Source organism: Antrostomus carolinensis, unplaced genomic scaffold, assembly GCF_000700745.2.
Source record: "Antrostomus carolinensis isolate BGI_N321 unplaced genomic scaffold, ASM70074v2 scaffold4543, whole genome shotgun sequence".
NCBI classification, from domain to species: domain Eukaryota; kingdom Metazoa; phylum Chordata; class Aves; order Caprimulgiformes; family Caprimulgidae; genus Antrostomus; species Antrostomus carolinensis.
This window is the reverse complement of record NW_010302977.1, coordinates 1-17,210: the sequence shown is the minus strand read 5'-3', so window position 1 is coordinate 17,210 and position 17,210 is coordinate 1. Positions and strand designations below refer to the sequence as shown.

At 39.4% G+C, this 17,210-nt stretch overlaps 1 protein-coding gene across 1 annotated transcript; it reads left to right on the top strand.

The window, feature by feature from the left end:
• Window positions 1–11,365: 11,365 nt before the first annotated feature.
• Window positions 11,366–16,150, top strand: LOC104519996 (photoreceptor outer segment membrane glycoprotein 2; the record flags this gene model as incomplete). The annotated part of the gene is made up of 2 exons (XM_010163927.2): window positions 11,366–11,574; window positions 15,482–16,150. A coding segment is annotated over exon 2 (581 nt), but the record flags the coding sequence as incomplete, so codon positions are not given.
• Between the last annotated feature and the right edge of the window lie 1,060 nt (window positions 16,151–17,210).

Below are 17,210 nucleotides of genomic sequence, written 5' to 3'. Positions count from 1 at the left end.
AAGGCCGAGTGCCTGATCCTGCACTTGGGTCACAACAACTCTATGAAACCTTACAGGCTTGGGGAGGAGTGGCCTGATAGCTGCCTGGTGGAAAAGGACCTGGGCATGTTGGTTGGGCGGAACATGAGCCAGTAGTGTGCACAGAAACATAGAAACATTGTGGCCAGCAGGACCAGGGAAGTCATCCTTCCCCTGTACTCAGCACTTGTGAGGCCACACCTGGAATACTGTGTCCAGTTTTGGGCCCCTCATTACAAGAAGGACATTGAGGCACTGGAACGTGTGCGAAGAAGGGCAACGGAGCTGGTGAAGGGCCTGGAGCACAAGTCTTATGAAGAGTGGCTGAGGGAACTGGGGTTGTTTAGGCTGAGGAGGCTGAGGGGAGACCTTATTGCTCTCTACAACTCCCTGAAAGGAGGGTGCAGCAAGGCGGGTCTGTGTCTTTTCTCCCAGGTAGCTGGTAACAGAACAAGAGGCAATGGCCTCAATTGCACTAAGGGAGGTACAGATTGGATATCAGGAAATACTTCTTCACCAAAAGGGTTCTCAGGCACTGGAATGGGCTGCCCAGGGAGGTGGTTGAGTCACCATCCCTGGAGGGATTTAAAAGATGGGTAGATGCAGTGCTCAGAGATATGATTTAGTAGTAGACAGGTACGGTTGGACTCAATCTCAAAGGGCTTTTCGAACCAAGCAGTTCTATGATTCTAAGAGAGGCTTGGGCAGGGGAGGAGGGTGACTGTGCTGGGAAGGAGGATCCTGCCCCTCACATCCTCTCAGGGTCGCCTCAGAGACTCCTATCCCCTGTGAGGGCAAACACCGCCCTTATGGCACAGCAGGGCTGTCACCTGTGGGCTCCATGCCACGGCACTAGGAAACAGTTGCTGTATCCCATGCATGGACCAGTACACCCTTTTAAGAGGTTTCTCCTCTCGCAGGTGACTCCTTATTGCAGTCAGGACTCCCTGGGCCTGTGAGGCAATGGAGTGGGTGCTCTTTGGTGGGTGCCAGCCTGTCCCAGCACAGGAGTGGATGGGACACTTTTGTAGACCACAGTGTCAACACAGAGGCTGGATCCATCTGGCAGACAGGCAGCGAGGAGAGACCTGTTTTGTGGGAAAGAGGAAGGACAGATTTGCTGGGCTCACAGCAGCTTGTATGAAGCATGTAAACACGCTGCAGTCTTCCCCTCGTGTCAATTTTCCTTCAAAAAAACCAAGAAAGCTTTTATTTCCTTACTGCCAGGCAGGTAAGATGCTGATAGTGTGAATAATTTAAGCCCTTTCTTCATTCATCACCAGGAGGCCATAGTTAAAGAGTAAGGTTAGAAAACAGCATGTCCTACTGCTGCTTTATGGGTAGTGAGATCTTAGTGCTTGCAGTTTATAAATGAGTTACCTGGCAGTGGGAGCCAGGAGCCTAACCTAAACAGTGAGCCCAAACAGTTGTGACTTGCTCAATGTCAGCTTCAGTCAGATGCTTTTTCATTCAGAAGGTGAACTACCTCAAGCAGTGGGTCACCAGTGACAGTGGTGTGGATACAGCACTGGTAATGAGGATATATTCCTCTGTATGAAGAGAGCGTGTGTGTGTATAACGTGTCCTAACTAACAACTGAAGCTGTTAATAAGAAAGCTGATATGATATTATGAAGAAATGTTCATTTTGTGAATGGAAATGAATCAAACTTAATTGAAATAGGTGGGGTTGCTTTTTGGTTTGGTTTGGTTTGGTGGTTTTTTTTTCCAATAGTACATCTTTTCCCCGATTGCAAAATGGAGTTATGAATTTTGCTTACCTTTGATAGACATTTACAGTTTATCAGATGGAAAATATTCTACTGGAGCTACGTATTCTTCCAAACCTCTCTTACTGGCATTGCAAAGGTGACAGTTATTCTAGGATATTATTCTGTGCCTTATGCACTAATCAAATGATTTTTTCATGTTCTTCTCTCTAAACTAGACAGTACTTTTTTTCCCAAATTACAATTGAGGGTAGATTAGTGCTCTAACCACCTCTTATTTTAACTAATGCCAACAAAACTTACTGTGTTAGGTGTAATGGGGAGCTCATGAATATGAATCCATCTGCGAAGAATACTTTATTGTTCCCTAAATAATTGACATATTGCCTGAGGTTACAATTTTTCGGGAAAATTTTCAGATTCAATTAAAGAGAATGGAAAGGGCTTAACAAACTTGTTTATCTGGTTTGTCTGTTTACCTGTTTAGCATTGCTAATCCAAGGGACGTAGTTTCTCTCGTCGCTTTATAACTTCACAAGTTAATTTGTTATCTAATATAACCACATTGTCATGCACAATATTATGGAAATCACATCATGAATACATGTGTCCTGAGCATACTGTCAGTCAGCGTGCATGCTGCAAGCTTTAAGAAGCTTTTCCCTTCTTCATCAATTAGTTTTGAAGTTCTAGTGATGTTAGTTTTCAAATTACCATGGACTCTTCATAAGTAGACAAAACCTGAATAGTTCAAATAAAAATCAAGCAGGGAAAAAATAAACTAAAATGGAGTCTTCTCAAAAGGAAAATCTGTTTCCTCTTAAGTGCAGGAGGTCTTTATAGAAAGGATCTAATCTGTTTTAATTCAGTGCTCCAGAAATATACTAAGAGGTTCTTCAAGGCTTTCTGTTCTACTATTTTTGGTTCAAAGATGATGGTAAATATAACAGATACCAGCATTTCCTCTGTCAGTGCAAACTTGCAGAATATCTTCACCACAAAAAGAAAAAAAAAATCTGTATCTTTATGTAACTATGGAATCAAGCTACTCTGTCGGGTTTTTTTTTTGGTGTGTGTGTGTGTTAGTACATCTAATTAGGCTTAGATGCTTAATGTTAATTGGACCTGGAAAATGTTACCCTGAGACGAAAACTGTCCTATGCCCTTTATTCAGGTTTTACGTTGTCAGTTCTAATTGGCTGTCTCAATATAAAATGTGCTGCTTTTTGCAGTGTAACTATAGCCTTGTTCTTATCTTTTGACCAACTGTATTTTGTTGCCATATCTAGCTTTGTGTAGTAATTGTCTGGTATTCCATAACATCCCATTAACAGTTTTGGATACAGGGGAAGTAAAAGAGGGATTAACTGTAAAAAGTGCCTCTAAAGAGTATCTCCTCTTGCTACTGTTAGATACAGGTTCGAGGGCCAGGTGGATAACTGGTCAGACCATGGAGGGTGTTCCATGTGTTCTGATGTAACTATTTTTTGTCTGTGAGTTTATCATGCAGCCTTTGAATCAATATATCAAACATATGTGAGTGAAGAGTCACCTCTGTATCAGCATGAAATAATAATGAGCATCCTAGGTCCTCCTGTAAAACCAGAAAGCTCTTGCAAGCATATGGCAAGCGTGATAGTCCAGCACAGATGAACATTCAACACTGATGTGGCTGTGAATTAATCTAATAATATTAGTTTAGTAGTACTTATGTAGAAAGAAAAGGGGAAAGAAGAGGAGCTTTTAACTTCAATCTGCTGCAGATCTCTGAGTCTATTCCTACTATGAATATTCTCTGGAAGGTGAATTCTCGTATGTACATTTTACTTGTCTGTGCATGTAAACAGCATATCTAAATATTTTGTCTTAAAACTATTACATTGCTTTCATTATTCCTGAGAAACACACTGAAATTAAGTTAACATTTTAATCATAAATTATACCAAAAGTGTTACTTTTATAAAGAAATTATTAAAACCACAGGAAGGGGAAAATCGTTATTTGCACCAACAAAGGTTCAGATCTTACCAAGAGGTGAATTTCACCTTGGGATGGAGAAGAACAAATACTGGAAGCAATTGTCTGCTGGTTCAACATTTCTGAAGTCAGAATGATTGTATCAGCAGAAACTTTAGTCTGTTACTTCCAAAATGGAGGGAAAATTAAGTTACTTAGCAAAGTTAATCAACAGTTTTAAACCACTGCAAATGGGCACCTCAGCATTTGTTCTGAAGATTTTAAAATATCTCAGGTGGTGCAGAGTAAATCAGTAAAGCAGACTGCCTTGTCTTAGTTCAATTCTAAATGTTTAACTGCAAGGAGACAAAAGTACTGCAGACCAGAACTGTGAAGCTGGAGAGCAGTTCTGTCAAAAGTTATTAAAAAATCCAAAAGTGACTCAAAATTCCAAAGGCTTACCTGACCAAGCTTTACTATACCCAAGTAGTTGCTATGGAAAGCTGTGAACAAAAAAAAGAGAGAGAAAAATTTAGTTGTGCTGGTAAGTGCATGGCATATGCATGGCAATACAATTTGCTGATCAGTTTGACTGTATGAAAAATATTTCCCAGTCCTGTAAATATGTTATTACATGTCTAATATAGCTTCAGTATTTAATAATAAGTATTAAATCACCTAATGAGTGATTAGTAGAAATAGAACTGGTCTGAATTTAAAAAATATAGAAACAAGCCTGTAAAGACCAAAGTGACATCAGACTATTTCTGAACACAACTGGACACAGCTCTAACTTTTACAGTTTTTTATTTTAAAAAGAACAGAGAATGAGAATGTACCCACATATAAACTCCTAATATCTTTCTTTCTTGTTTGAAGAACTAGATCAGAACTTCCAGGATTGTCTATAGATGGAACACAACTTTCTAGTGCTTCCACTTTTGCTTTCATAGGCTTCATAATGGATAATCATGGAAAAATAAGTTTGCTTTCCTGGAAACCTTCTGTCTTGTGGGATAAGGGAGATGTGAGAATTTTCATCAGTGTTTTTTGTCTGAGAGGAATGAGCTAATGTTTCTTCAAGGAGTCTTTAAAAATTAAAAACCATACCTTTACACAAACAAATGCATCTATCTGCTGGAGAAGGGTGACATGATTAACAATGCGTAAGACCTTCTGAACTCTGCTGTTATTTTCTTCAAATAAATGTGTATGGGAATAGATGATTCATCCTGTGAAGTACACACTCCTTAGTTTCAAATATGTTCATTGGAACATCTTTGCCTAGACATCAGGCTGTTGGGATTATTTATTTATTTCTGTATGAGTCAGAAGTTCTGAATAATGTTTCTGACTTAGTTGCTCCAGAAAATTTTTTGGAGAGTTAGAAATCAAATTATTGTCAGAAAAGAGAAGAGAGAAAAAGAAAGAAAAAATAAAAAGGGGGGATAGATAGGAAGATGCACAGACTTCGTAAGTATTCATTCCCAAGAGATGGAAAATTCATAAGTTTGGTTAGTCAGTAAATGAACATCCACCAAATCCTAGAATTTGTTGAAAATTATAACTGAATATTAATATATAAATGGAGTTGGGAACAATGCTCTCAATGAAGAGTAGAAAGGAAAACACATTTTATAAGCTCACATTTCAAGCAAAAGTCAATGAGCAAAATAACTGTTGACCAAAGATGGGATAGCATCTACAAGTTTTGTAGATGTTTAAACAGCTATCCTGTTCATAGCAAATGAAAAATCACAGACCTTGAGACATCTAGTTCAGCCCCTTTTCCTGGCCAGTATTTGTCACCCTCTTCTAAAAGTACTCTGTTGATGGAAAACAGGCTTTTTCATGGGCTGTTTCACTATTCTCACTGAAAGAAAGATTTCACCCATTATTTCTCCTCCTACCACCAAAGGAATTTATCCCCTTTCTCTTTGCAACTACCTTAAAATTACTTGGACACTATTTCCACCTCTCACCATCAGTCATCTCTACACTAAAAAAACCCTTGTTCCTTCAGTCTTTTTTCATAATTAACCATTTCTAGACACAGAGTGTCAATAAGCATGAAGTCAGTGCTGAAAGGACAGAGGGCTCTTGGATCTTTTTCAGAAGATATCCAAGAGCACAGTGTCTAGGTGCTGGTTTTTGTCTATTTGACAGCTTCAGAAACTTTGTGAGTCTCTATTTTTTCTTTTTTCTTTTTTTTAACTGTCTCTTTTCTTTCTGAAAGAATCTCTGGTTCTCTACGAGGTGTCCTGTGTAATACTGTTTAGTCTAGAGAGTGAAAAACAGCATCAATATCAGGTTTATAATAAGGTGAGAATGGGGAGACTTCCTGATTATTATAGGAGGTCTCTTTGAAGAGAAATGTGAGAGTGTGTGACTGTGCTAGGGTAAGAAGAGTTAATTGGCAGTACAGTGCACCAAAGTATTGATGCTATGAGATATGGAATAGAAAAAGGAAATTTTACCTCATTATATAAGGGGAATTTTGTTGACAGCCTTCATAATATGTGTATAATTCCATTCTGCAAAAAGCTTCCTGATTACTGGCTTGTGATGATACAATCCCAAGTGAGCAAGGTACGAAAGTGAAAAGCGAGATTGCTGCATGGTCTGTGAATAAGGTCATAAAAATCGATTCTAGTCTTCAGAAAAAAGTTACAGCCAAGATGGCAGGTTTAGGTTACCAACCAATTTAAAATACAGGGTCACTTTCCAGCTCTACTATAGACTGCTGGTCTGATTTTAAGGTGAATACACTATTTCTCTGCCTTAGTTTTCCATTTGTAATGACTCATCATGAGCCAGGAGTGGATGACTCAGAGGTTATGGACAGTACAGCTCCTATGGATTGAAATCAGAGCCAGCTTGATAGGTATCTGCGAGGTGTTTCCCAGAATATACAGGAGCCCTGAAGACTAGCAGTACATGTGCAGTGCAGTTCATGCAAGTTCATGCTATAATTTTCTTTTTGCCTGAGGCTGGCTTCAGCATCCGTATTGTTATAACCTTTAAACATCGGAAAAATGAAAATTACAGTACTTTTTCTGATTTGTTTAATCTGTGGCATTCTTCAGGCAATGAAATGAGCAACAGTTACAGTATTTGTATCTTGCATGGAACATGTACAGTGGGTCTTCTGGTGCAACTGTAGTACAGTGTACAGTGTATATAGTTGTAAAAATATGTCATTGACCTAGTTTGCAATAAGCTTTGTGGCATTCTAATGTACAAACTGGGTTCTTTTAAATTACTGTCTATCCTCATTACCTCTTGCTTTTGATTTTTGACATTCCCTCTGCCAACTCTGCAAATCCATAAGAATTTTAAATGTTGTGATTTAACTTGGGTATCTTTGTCTAAATAAAACAACCATAATCATCTAGGTATCACTATACTTCCTTCCTAAAAGTTCAAAAATGTAACTGAGAGATGAATATTCTGCAAAGACACAATTGCTCTATTTGCATAATAACTTATGACTCTCAGTATCTACCATGTGGTTCACGACTTCACAAATGCCAAAAAAAAGCAGGTAGTCTGAATTCCTTTTTTCATGCCCTCTCCCAATTAACACATATCAGTGAGAATATCTTCCTGAATATGGACTCTCCCTCTGAAGCAGTGACATGTTAAAGAAAGGTCGTGTCAGACTTACCGAGTGCCTCTAGTTTTAGTCCATTACTCCAAAATCTCTTATCATTAATTATCGTTTGCATTAAGTACAAGATTAAATAAAAAATAGTGTAGCCAGCAGGACTAGGGAAGTCATCCTCTCCCTGTACTTGGCACTGGTGAGACCACGCCTCAAGTACTGTGTTCAGTTTTGGGTTCCTCACTACAGGAAGGACGTTGAGTTGCTGAAGTGTGTCCAGAGAAAGGCAGTGAAGCTGGTGAAGGGCCTGGAGAACAAGTCTTACAAGGAGCAGCTGAGGGAACTGGGGTTGTTTAGCCTGGAGAAGAGGAGGCTGAGGGGAGATCTTATCACTGTCTACAACTACCTGAAAGGAGGGTGTAGCGAGGTGGCAGTCGGTCTCTTCTCCCAGGTAACAAGTAACAGAGTGAGAGGAAATGGCCTCAAGTTGCACCAGGGAGATGTAGATTGGATATTAGGAAAAACTTCTTCACCGAAAGAGTAGTCAAGCATTGGAAGGTGGAGTTTAGAGGTGGATTTGGTAGTGTTACATTTATGGTTGAACTCAATGATTTTTAAAGGTTTTTTCCCACCACTACAATTCTACAATTCTATTATTCTATTCTATGAAATGAAAAGTCATCCAAATATAAAAATAAAACAATTTTTGGAAACTAGATGTAAAATTAAATTTTGCAGCATGCGTCATCCCAACTAGCTATTTAATTAGGCTAATCTGAAACACATCTGTCCTTGCTTGTGGACTTATATATATGAATGGTACTAAACAGATAGGTAATTGGTCAAACATTTATTAAATTTACCTCTCAGATCCAAAGCCACAGCACAGCAATCTCCACAGTTAGCAGGAAAGTATGTTTTCTTTCTGCCCCACTGGGTGATAGATAGCAGACCCACAAGTACAACCACTCCTGCTGGGTTACAAAATGCTACTCTGTCATTATGGTCTTGGTGTCCAGGCTTCCCAGCAGGTCTATAAGAAAGTGCATCATGGTTAGTTATAGTTGTCCATAAAGCAAAACTAGTTTCTAAATAATTCAACTTTTAATATTAATTCTGCAGCTGAAACCATTTCCCAATATGAAACAACAAAAAACAAAGGTAGCATTAGCCTCTCATTGCATTAAGACTGGATTTAAGTTCTTTCTTACAATGATGCATTCCTGAGCTTCCACTAGCTGTGTGTGACCTCTAATCTCTCTAACACAAATAAAAGAAAGCTGCTTGCTTTGCGTAGTAGGAAAATACCCTACATACAGCAGCACTGCCATCTTCTGCTTGCTTGTTTTCATGCATGCAAGTACCAGGTTTATATTGCAAAGCAACAGGGAAGGTCCATTTTTCTACTAGTAGGTATCTGAGGCAATAACATCTTCTAATACTGAGAGACAATATGTCTGGAGTTCCACAGATGTGAAGGCTTTTCACACATGAACTTTGTCTAGGCATGGAAAAGGACTTCAGATATTTGTCCAGGATTTCTAATATATCATATCCCAGCCAGAGCAATAGCTCGAAAATCCCAGGCGAATGTGTACATTTGTGTACTTGTGCTGTCCACGAGGAATACATTATACCTGTTGAATATGATCTGTAGAGTCGATCTATACACAAATGTGCACATTTGAACAGCTCTAACGTACTCCTTGTGGTCTGCACGAGTACAGCAAGTCCAAAGCACGAATGATCCATGTGCATAGGGCTAATTCAGTGCAGTTGGAGTATATTTGGTCCTATGCAAGCATGTGTGTGCTCCATATGCAGTAGGTCCAAGAGGTCACAGATGTATCACATGTGCTCTTGATCTGAAGTTTCCTGGATGTGCTGTACATCAGCACATAGGCAAGACAGAAAGCTGGAAGCACTACTTCTGATATTTTCTTTAAAAAGGTGAAAATACGGTAAATTATGTTTTTCTGAACTGAAGTTGCCAGCAAAAGGCACATTGAACCTGTACAGCTCCAGGGCCACCCCACACATCAGGGAAGCAGCTCTGTATGTGTTTGCTGTATGGTCCTAGGCGATGCTTTGTTGGATGGAGCTTTCATCATAAACTTTAGTTATGAGTTTGATTATATCAGAAAAACTGAAAAGGGACAGAATTTTACTGTATGTCATCCTGTTGGAGGCAGAGAGTGACACTGGCAATCATGAGCCTTCCTCTTCCACACAATAATGTATGAAATTATTTCTGGCAAGTGAAGAAGTATTAATTGTTTTTTCTTCTTTGAATATTCATAGAATCACAGAATCATAGAATGGTTTGGGTTTTAAGGGACCTTTAAAGGTCATCCAGTCCAACCCCCCTGCAGTGAGCAGGGACACCTTTCACTGGATCAGGTTGCTCTGAGCCCTGTCCAGCCTGACCTTGAATGTTCCCAGGGATGGGGCATCTACCATCTCTCTGGGCAACCTGTGCCAGGGTTTCATCACCCTCAGTGTAAAAAATTTCCTCCGTATATCTAGTCTAAATCTCCCCTGTTTTAACTTAAAACCATTACCCCTTGTCCTATCACTACAGGCCCTATTAAAAAGTTTGCCCCCATCATTCTTATAGGCCCCTTTAAGAACTGAAAGGCCACAATAATGTCTCCCCAGAGCCTTCTCTTCTCCAGGCTGAACATCCCCAACTCTCTCAGCCTCTCTTCCTAGGAGAGGTGTTCCAGATCATTTTTGTGGCCTCCTCTGGACCTGCTCCAACAGGTCCATGTCTTTCCTGTGCTGAGCACCCCAGAGCCAGACGCAGCACTGCAGGGGGGTCTCACCAGAGCAGAGCAGAGGGGTAGAATCACCTCCCTGGACCTGCTGGCCATGCTTCTTTTGATGCAGCCCAGGATACAGTTGGCCTTCTGGGCTGTGAGTGTGCATTGCCAGTTCATGTCCAGCTTTTTATCCACCAGTACGCCCAAGTCCTTGTCCGCGGGGCATTATTGTAGTTAGATACTCCAGTCTGCTTTACTTTTGATAGACTGAGTTGCACTGATAGCTAATCATTCACCTTTCTCTGATAAATAACTGTGATAATACTGAAGCATGTAGAGGGGGGTCTGTCTTTATGAAAGCATGAGCCCAGAAACAAGGTGAGCAGGTGTATTGCCAGAATACAGAGTTAGAATCACAGCAACATGGTATTGGTTTATTGATTATCATTAGCTGGGAGAGGACAGTTTATGCTTCTGAGAATACTCATATGCATTACAATCCTTGATGCAGAGTCTCTTGTAGTCACTCATGTGACTGAACTCTCTCTGCTGTGCTGATGTGTTATGGACCCTGTAGACCAAACCTGATCCTGCTTAGTGATTCCGTGCTGGCACTAACATCACCACTAACTTGATGGAGCATTGCTGCAGCCCAGCTTGTTGCCATTACTGTTGCAACCCAGTGCAACCCAGCCATGTCCATCCCACAAATCGCTACATGCTGGGCTCAGAAATGCCAGAGGACAAGATGCTTTTGCTTCTGGCTTGGGATAAAGCTTTTAATTGTCTAGGACAGAGGTTTCTATTAGATTGTTCTTGAACCTGGAAAGCTTCCCAAACCTGAATCTATGTGAGTCGTGAAGGATGATCCAATTGCTCTTGGTTACTTGAATCCTTTCTTGGACACAGTCACAATCAATATACAGAGGACAAACGCTTCTGTCCAAAGCAACAAAATATGTAATGATGGGTAAGGCGCATAATAGTGAATGTAAATTATGATTGCCTAAAATAGATTTCCCCTTCCCACAGAAGCACAAAGTTTCATTATTCTCATTCTTCTCTCTCTTGGACCCATATTTATTGTTAAGAACAAATTAAGAACTAAGACATTAGCAGGTGCTGAAGAACAGCCTCTGTCACTTACTAGCCCAAATCTCTGGGAGGTATAAAGGTAAAAGAAGGTATTGTAAAACCATTTGGTTGGTGAGATCTCAGTTCACACTCAGTTAACTGGTGTGTTTTGCAGGATTTAACCTGGTGGCATAAGAACCTTGAAATAAATCTCTTAGCTACGATTAGAGATGAAAGAGAGATTAGCATGGGCAGAAGAGTCGAAGTCTTTTTCTCCATCCCCATTGGTGAGCCAATGTAAAGACAGAAGCATTACACAGACATCAGGAAATCAGTGCCTCAGTCTTCCTCAGGATGCTTGATCCAAGAATTTTCTCCCTTGTACTTATCAAGTTACCAGTTTTGAGACCCTGTTCAGTCCTCTGAAGCAGGTTAGTGGTTTTTTTTACACTAAGACACAGATAGGAATGTGTGTTTAGCTAAAATGGCAGATTTTAGTGTAATTGGTAAGATAAGATGTGGTTTGTTTCTAACAAAATTGCAAGCTAAATTTATATGGATAATTTGCATCTAATAAGTAAATGTTACAAACAAATAAATAGCTGTGCTATGTCTTGTTCTATGTAGTCAGGGAAATTTGATAGCAAAGGAACAGGTAGGGGGCAACTTGGAAGCAAAAAGCTACCATATGCCGATGGAAGCTGTGCTTGACGTGGAAGCTGTGTTCTCAAGGAAAGCTTGAGAACAGTATCAATACTATGGGAGAGATTGCTACATTTATTGGTCTTCTTCTGTTGAAAGAAACATTTCTGCTTTTATAGAATAAAATCCAGCTTGCTCTCCCATAGCTGGGGAAAAATTGTCTCTGTGTGAATGCTTCATAACTCTGGAGTGGCTCATATGCAATGTTGAGGTGAGTTTCTAAGAACTTAGATAGAGGTGTTAGTTCCACTGAACTACTAGGAGCATTTGTGGTTTTACAGCAGCTCACTGCCAAATATAATTTGGAGAATGGATGCATATTGCAGAGCAAGACAATGACATTTCTAGCTCATAACTGCATTTAGTTCTTTCAGCTCGAAGAACTTTCTTCATGGTGCTCAAAAAATGCTACTACGTGGCAGTATGCATGTTGCAATGCATCTTATGCTAATAAATATATTCAATACTACATTAAATAGGAAAATAATAATGTTATGGTGTGTTTACAAAATTCATTATGATGGGAAGAGAGTCTTTTAATTATCTAAAATAAATTCAGAAAACTGTTATCATAGGAAAAAATAATCTCAAGAAAAATATCCATGTAGAAATTTGGCACACAGGAACAGAGCAAATAAGTTGTTCTTCTGTAACAGACTTGATGCACTCAAAAGTTTCATGAGAAGCACAGTTGTCCTAAAGATCTTTTGTGCCATCCCAGGTATATCAGTGACAGCCAGTGTCAGTCAACAAGTGGTCACTGCACTGCAACAACCAGTCGTTCCCCACCTTTCCTCTGGCAGCATGGCTCATATGAAAGAGCAGATCTCATACTGCTGGAGGACTGTGGCATGGGTATCTCTGTTAGATTAATGTGAATGTTCCATGAAATCTAGTCTTTTAACAACGCTAAAATTGCACCAAGGAAGCTGGAAATTGCATATGAGAATCACTGGAGGCAAGGACTTACTAGGAGAGCTGCTCCTGCACATAGATTTTTCATTTTTTTAACTTTAGGCATCTAAAAATGGAGAAGGGAGCTATAGCAGAACAGCTACACAAGACTGAGTGTATCTCTGCTTATGGAATTCAGCTTCAAATTTCTTTGTGGCTAGACTATGGCAGAAAGTCTCAAATTTACATCTTCCAAAATAAGCAACACCTCTTAAGTAGATGAATTTTAAGTAAAGGTAGAACTGTTTACAACTTTTGTTCAAATGTTAAAGCAAAAGATGTTTGGCAGGTAGAGTGTTCTCAGTGACAGCATAACTATATGTCTGCCTAACAATTTAGAGGCATTTTGCAAATACAGACATGTATTTCATAGAAAACAACAGTGAGCAATGCCTTCATATATGTTGGCCTTCGAATGTGAACTGTGTATCAGTAGCTAGGAAATTTCACAAGACATTCACTCTGTTGTGAGCTCTGAGATCTGAGAATTGGGGGCAAATAAACCTATTTGTCATAGCCCTCTACAGCTATTTAAGTTCAAGTCACGAACTGCTTAACTGGTGAAGCAATCAAACATACTAGCTCTGGGTTTAGCAGGCAGGCTGTCAGCTGAATTCGTTTGGAGGCTTAATTCCGTGCCAGCAGAACATGATCCTTTTAAATGAGGTCTGAAGGATAATGAAGAATAATGGTGTGAAGAAAATGTTGTTGCTTTACAAATGACTGTTCTCTGAACTCGTTTGTACAGAGGTGTCTATCAATAATCATGATAATTGATCTGATTATCACAATATGATCACAATCAATATTCAACCATAACTGATAATCAGCCTTAACAATCATTACAATTAGGGACCTGTTTTTAAAGTGAGAGAGCTGCTCACCTCAACACCTTTGGAAATAAGACTGGTAAGGAAAAATACTGTGCATTTGGCACATTATTCTGTGTACAAAAGATATACAGAAATTAATAGTTTTGAGAGGAATTAGTTTCCTCTGTAAGTGCAGGAGAAAATAAATGCAATGTGAATGAATTAGATCTCACAGGCATTAAAATGTTTTAATATTCAAACGCATTAAGATATCTAACCATATGGTTAGATATCTTAATGCGTTTGAATATTAAATGAATGGAACAACCTATTTGCCTGTAGAAATAGAACTGATTCCTTCTGACATACACGGATGAAGACGCTGGGATACCGTTACCTTTTTAAATTGTACTCTACAACAATCGGCTTGCCCAGTGTTAAGCTTCATTGCAGCCGTGGATTCTTTAGTGGGTAGGTGTAGCCCTGCTTCTGTACAGCTTGCCTGAAGGTGGTTTTCATGCTGTTTTAGCTGATACCAGTGTTATTCAGATGAAGTTAAGTAGTAGAGTCCACTAGCTTAAAAAATATTGTACAAGAATAATGCTTCTTATACTTCTCTGTTTCCCCAAATTTACAGGATAATGTTTTAGTGTTTATAAATGCCATTATATATTAGTGGAACTAGATGACTGTATAATCATATCAATACATAGTCATGTAGTATAAAATCACACTAATGAAAACTACTGAATTAGTACAAGACCATGCTGAGAGTAGGTTTTCTGAGGAGGAAAGAAATAAGAGCTCTATATATCTTGCATATGTTGAGGAAAGGCAAGCACAGAGCATCAGCAGCACTGAAGAAGGGTAAAAATTAATGGTTGGATCCTGAGGTACTGCAGCGTAGTTCTACATCCACATCACGTACACCAAAACCACATTGTCTCCAGCTCTAACAGGTTTTAGATCTTGGATGTTATTAGCTACTTTCTGCCTGTGATTGTGATATAACTGGAGAGGTGCAAAGGAGAAGTTAGTAGCAGTGTTGCAGAGAACCAAGGTGAAAAGTGCTGGGAAAGATGGTATTTTCTTGGATCCACCAATAGCTGGGGAAAAGGAGACAGACCTTGAAACACAGAAGTCCTCCTTCAGCTGTGAGACTGAAATATTAGATTTGAAACTCCGGGAAGGGAGGAGTCTCTCTGCATATATTTTATGCCCATCATTGTGATCTTTGGAGAGAAAAATAAAAAAAGTCTGTAGATCACATGGGAAACGTTATTAAAGGACTGTTAATAACACAAAAACAAGCTAGTAAAATATACAAGATACAAATTACTAAATACATGAGTAGTTTCCTGTCATTTTTCAAATGGTTCACTTTCAACAAAGTGTTATTGATAGTTTAACTATTTGTTGAACTTCTTGTGTGTGTGGATAACCACAGTCAGTTTCCCCTTCAGTTTTTGCCAGAGTGATCATATCTTTTTACAAATTCCTAAAATCATCAAGAGAATATGGGCAATGAGTACAAGGGAAGGGCACCATGAGTCTCCTGGAGGGAAAGACAGCAGATCAGCTTACTTCTAGACATCAGAAAATCTGCACAGAAAATTGCTCTCAAGACGAAAATCCTTAGGAATCCATAGGTCATTGATTCTACTGTTGACTTGTTTTTAATAGCTCTAGTAGGTCCTTAGAATTATTTTCTTAAGCTAGTTGTATTGTATAAAATTTAAGCAATAAATTTCACTGGGGCACTCCCTTGGCAAATCTCAAGAGTGCCAAGAGTGAGGCTGTACAGGAGGTTTTCTGCAGTCTCTATAAATACCCAGTCAAACAGACAGTAATCTCTCTCTCTCTTTTTCAGATGTCTACTGCATGCCTTGGATACATGCTCCTAATCAGCTTACGAGCTTTCCTTGACCTACGCTTCTCTTCCTAATGCTGATTTGACTATGGCTGTCCTCAAAGTAAAATTCAACAAAACCAAGAGAGACAAATTGGCTCAGATCTTATGGATCCTCAACTGGATTTCTGTAGTGAGTGGGATCATTCTCTTCAGTCTTGGCCTCTTTCTGAAAATAGAGATCAAGAAGCGTAATGAAGTGATGGCAAAAGGGGACATTAACTCTGTCCCCAACATGCTGATCTCTGTAGGAGTCATAGCATGTATCATCAACTTTCTGGGTGGCAAAATCTGCTATGACTGCTCAGACGCCAATAAGTTCTCTCGATGGAAACTAGTTATGCTCCCATACATCGTATGTACCTTCTGTTTTACCTTCTGCATCCTGGTGGGTGCTCTCATGTGCTATACCATGAGGAATGAGCTGGAAGAGTCTCTCTATTTGGGACTGAGGGATGCTATTAAGTTCTATAAGGACACGGACATACCTGGACGATGTTTCTTAAAGAGAACAGTGGATATGTTACAAATTGGATTCCAATGCTGTGGAAACAATGGCTTTAGAGACTGGTTTGAAATTCAGTGGGTATCTGCTCGTTATCTCAATATGGCTTCCAAGGAAGTTCTAGAGTAAGTATTTACTAGTCATAACAAAAAATTAGAGGAGAAAAACTCATTCAAGAAGGCAAAGTGGATAATAGTTTTTCTATTTATCTCTTTGTCTCTTAATTGAAAAACTATACAACAACCACGTTACTCACAAAACACGCTAACTATATGCACAATCAAAAGTCACTTTTTGCTAAATTTTTAGGGATGCTAAGCAAAGGAAATCAAATATGTGAATTAGCTACATCCAAATTTCAATTCTAGTCAGCTGCTAATAGAAAGGAAAAAGGATTGTACTATCAGTACATTGGACAGTCAGTCCTACACACTGAAAGACCTTTCTCCTTCAAGACTTCGCAAACTCAGGTTCAAACTTTTATGTTCACATGTGAGAAACTGCCAATACCATGTACACTGCATAAAAAAGGAGGAGAAAAACCTCTGAAATTTGTTTTGGTTTTGTTTGTTTTGGATTTTTTTTTTAATTGGTGGTGCTTCACACAGTGTAGCAATTGTGAAATTATATGCTCAAAAGAAGAGTCTGGTCATTCTTACAGACAACAGAAAAGATAACAATGAAAAATTTTAAAAAGTAGACAATCCAATATGTAATAATTTTTCTAAAGCTGAAAAAGAGTCTTAACTGATGAGAGTGAAGTAGGTACATATTCCTGGGGAAGACAAATACAAAAGCTTGACTGGCATTTGTCAAATGATTTGTTTTCACAAAATCACAGAATGGAGGGGGTTGGAAGGGACCTCTGGAGATCATCTAGTCCAACCCCCCTGCCAAGGCAGGTTCACCTACAGCAGGTTGCACAGAGCTGCATCCAGGCAGGTTTGGAACATCTCCAGAGAAGGAGACTCCACAACCTCTCTGGGCAGCCTGTCCCAGGGCTCTGGCACCCTCACAGTAAAGAAGTTTTTCCTCATGTTTAAGCGGAACCTCCTGTGTTCCAGCTTTTGCCCATTGCCCCTTGTCCTATCTCTGGCCACCACTGAAAAGAGTCTGGCCTCATCCTCTGGACACCTACCCCTTAGAAATTTATAAACATCCTTGCTGATAAATTGAGGAAGTGTG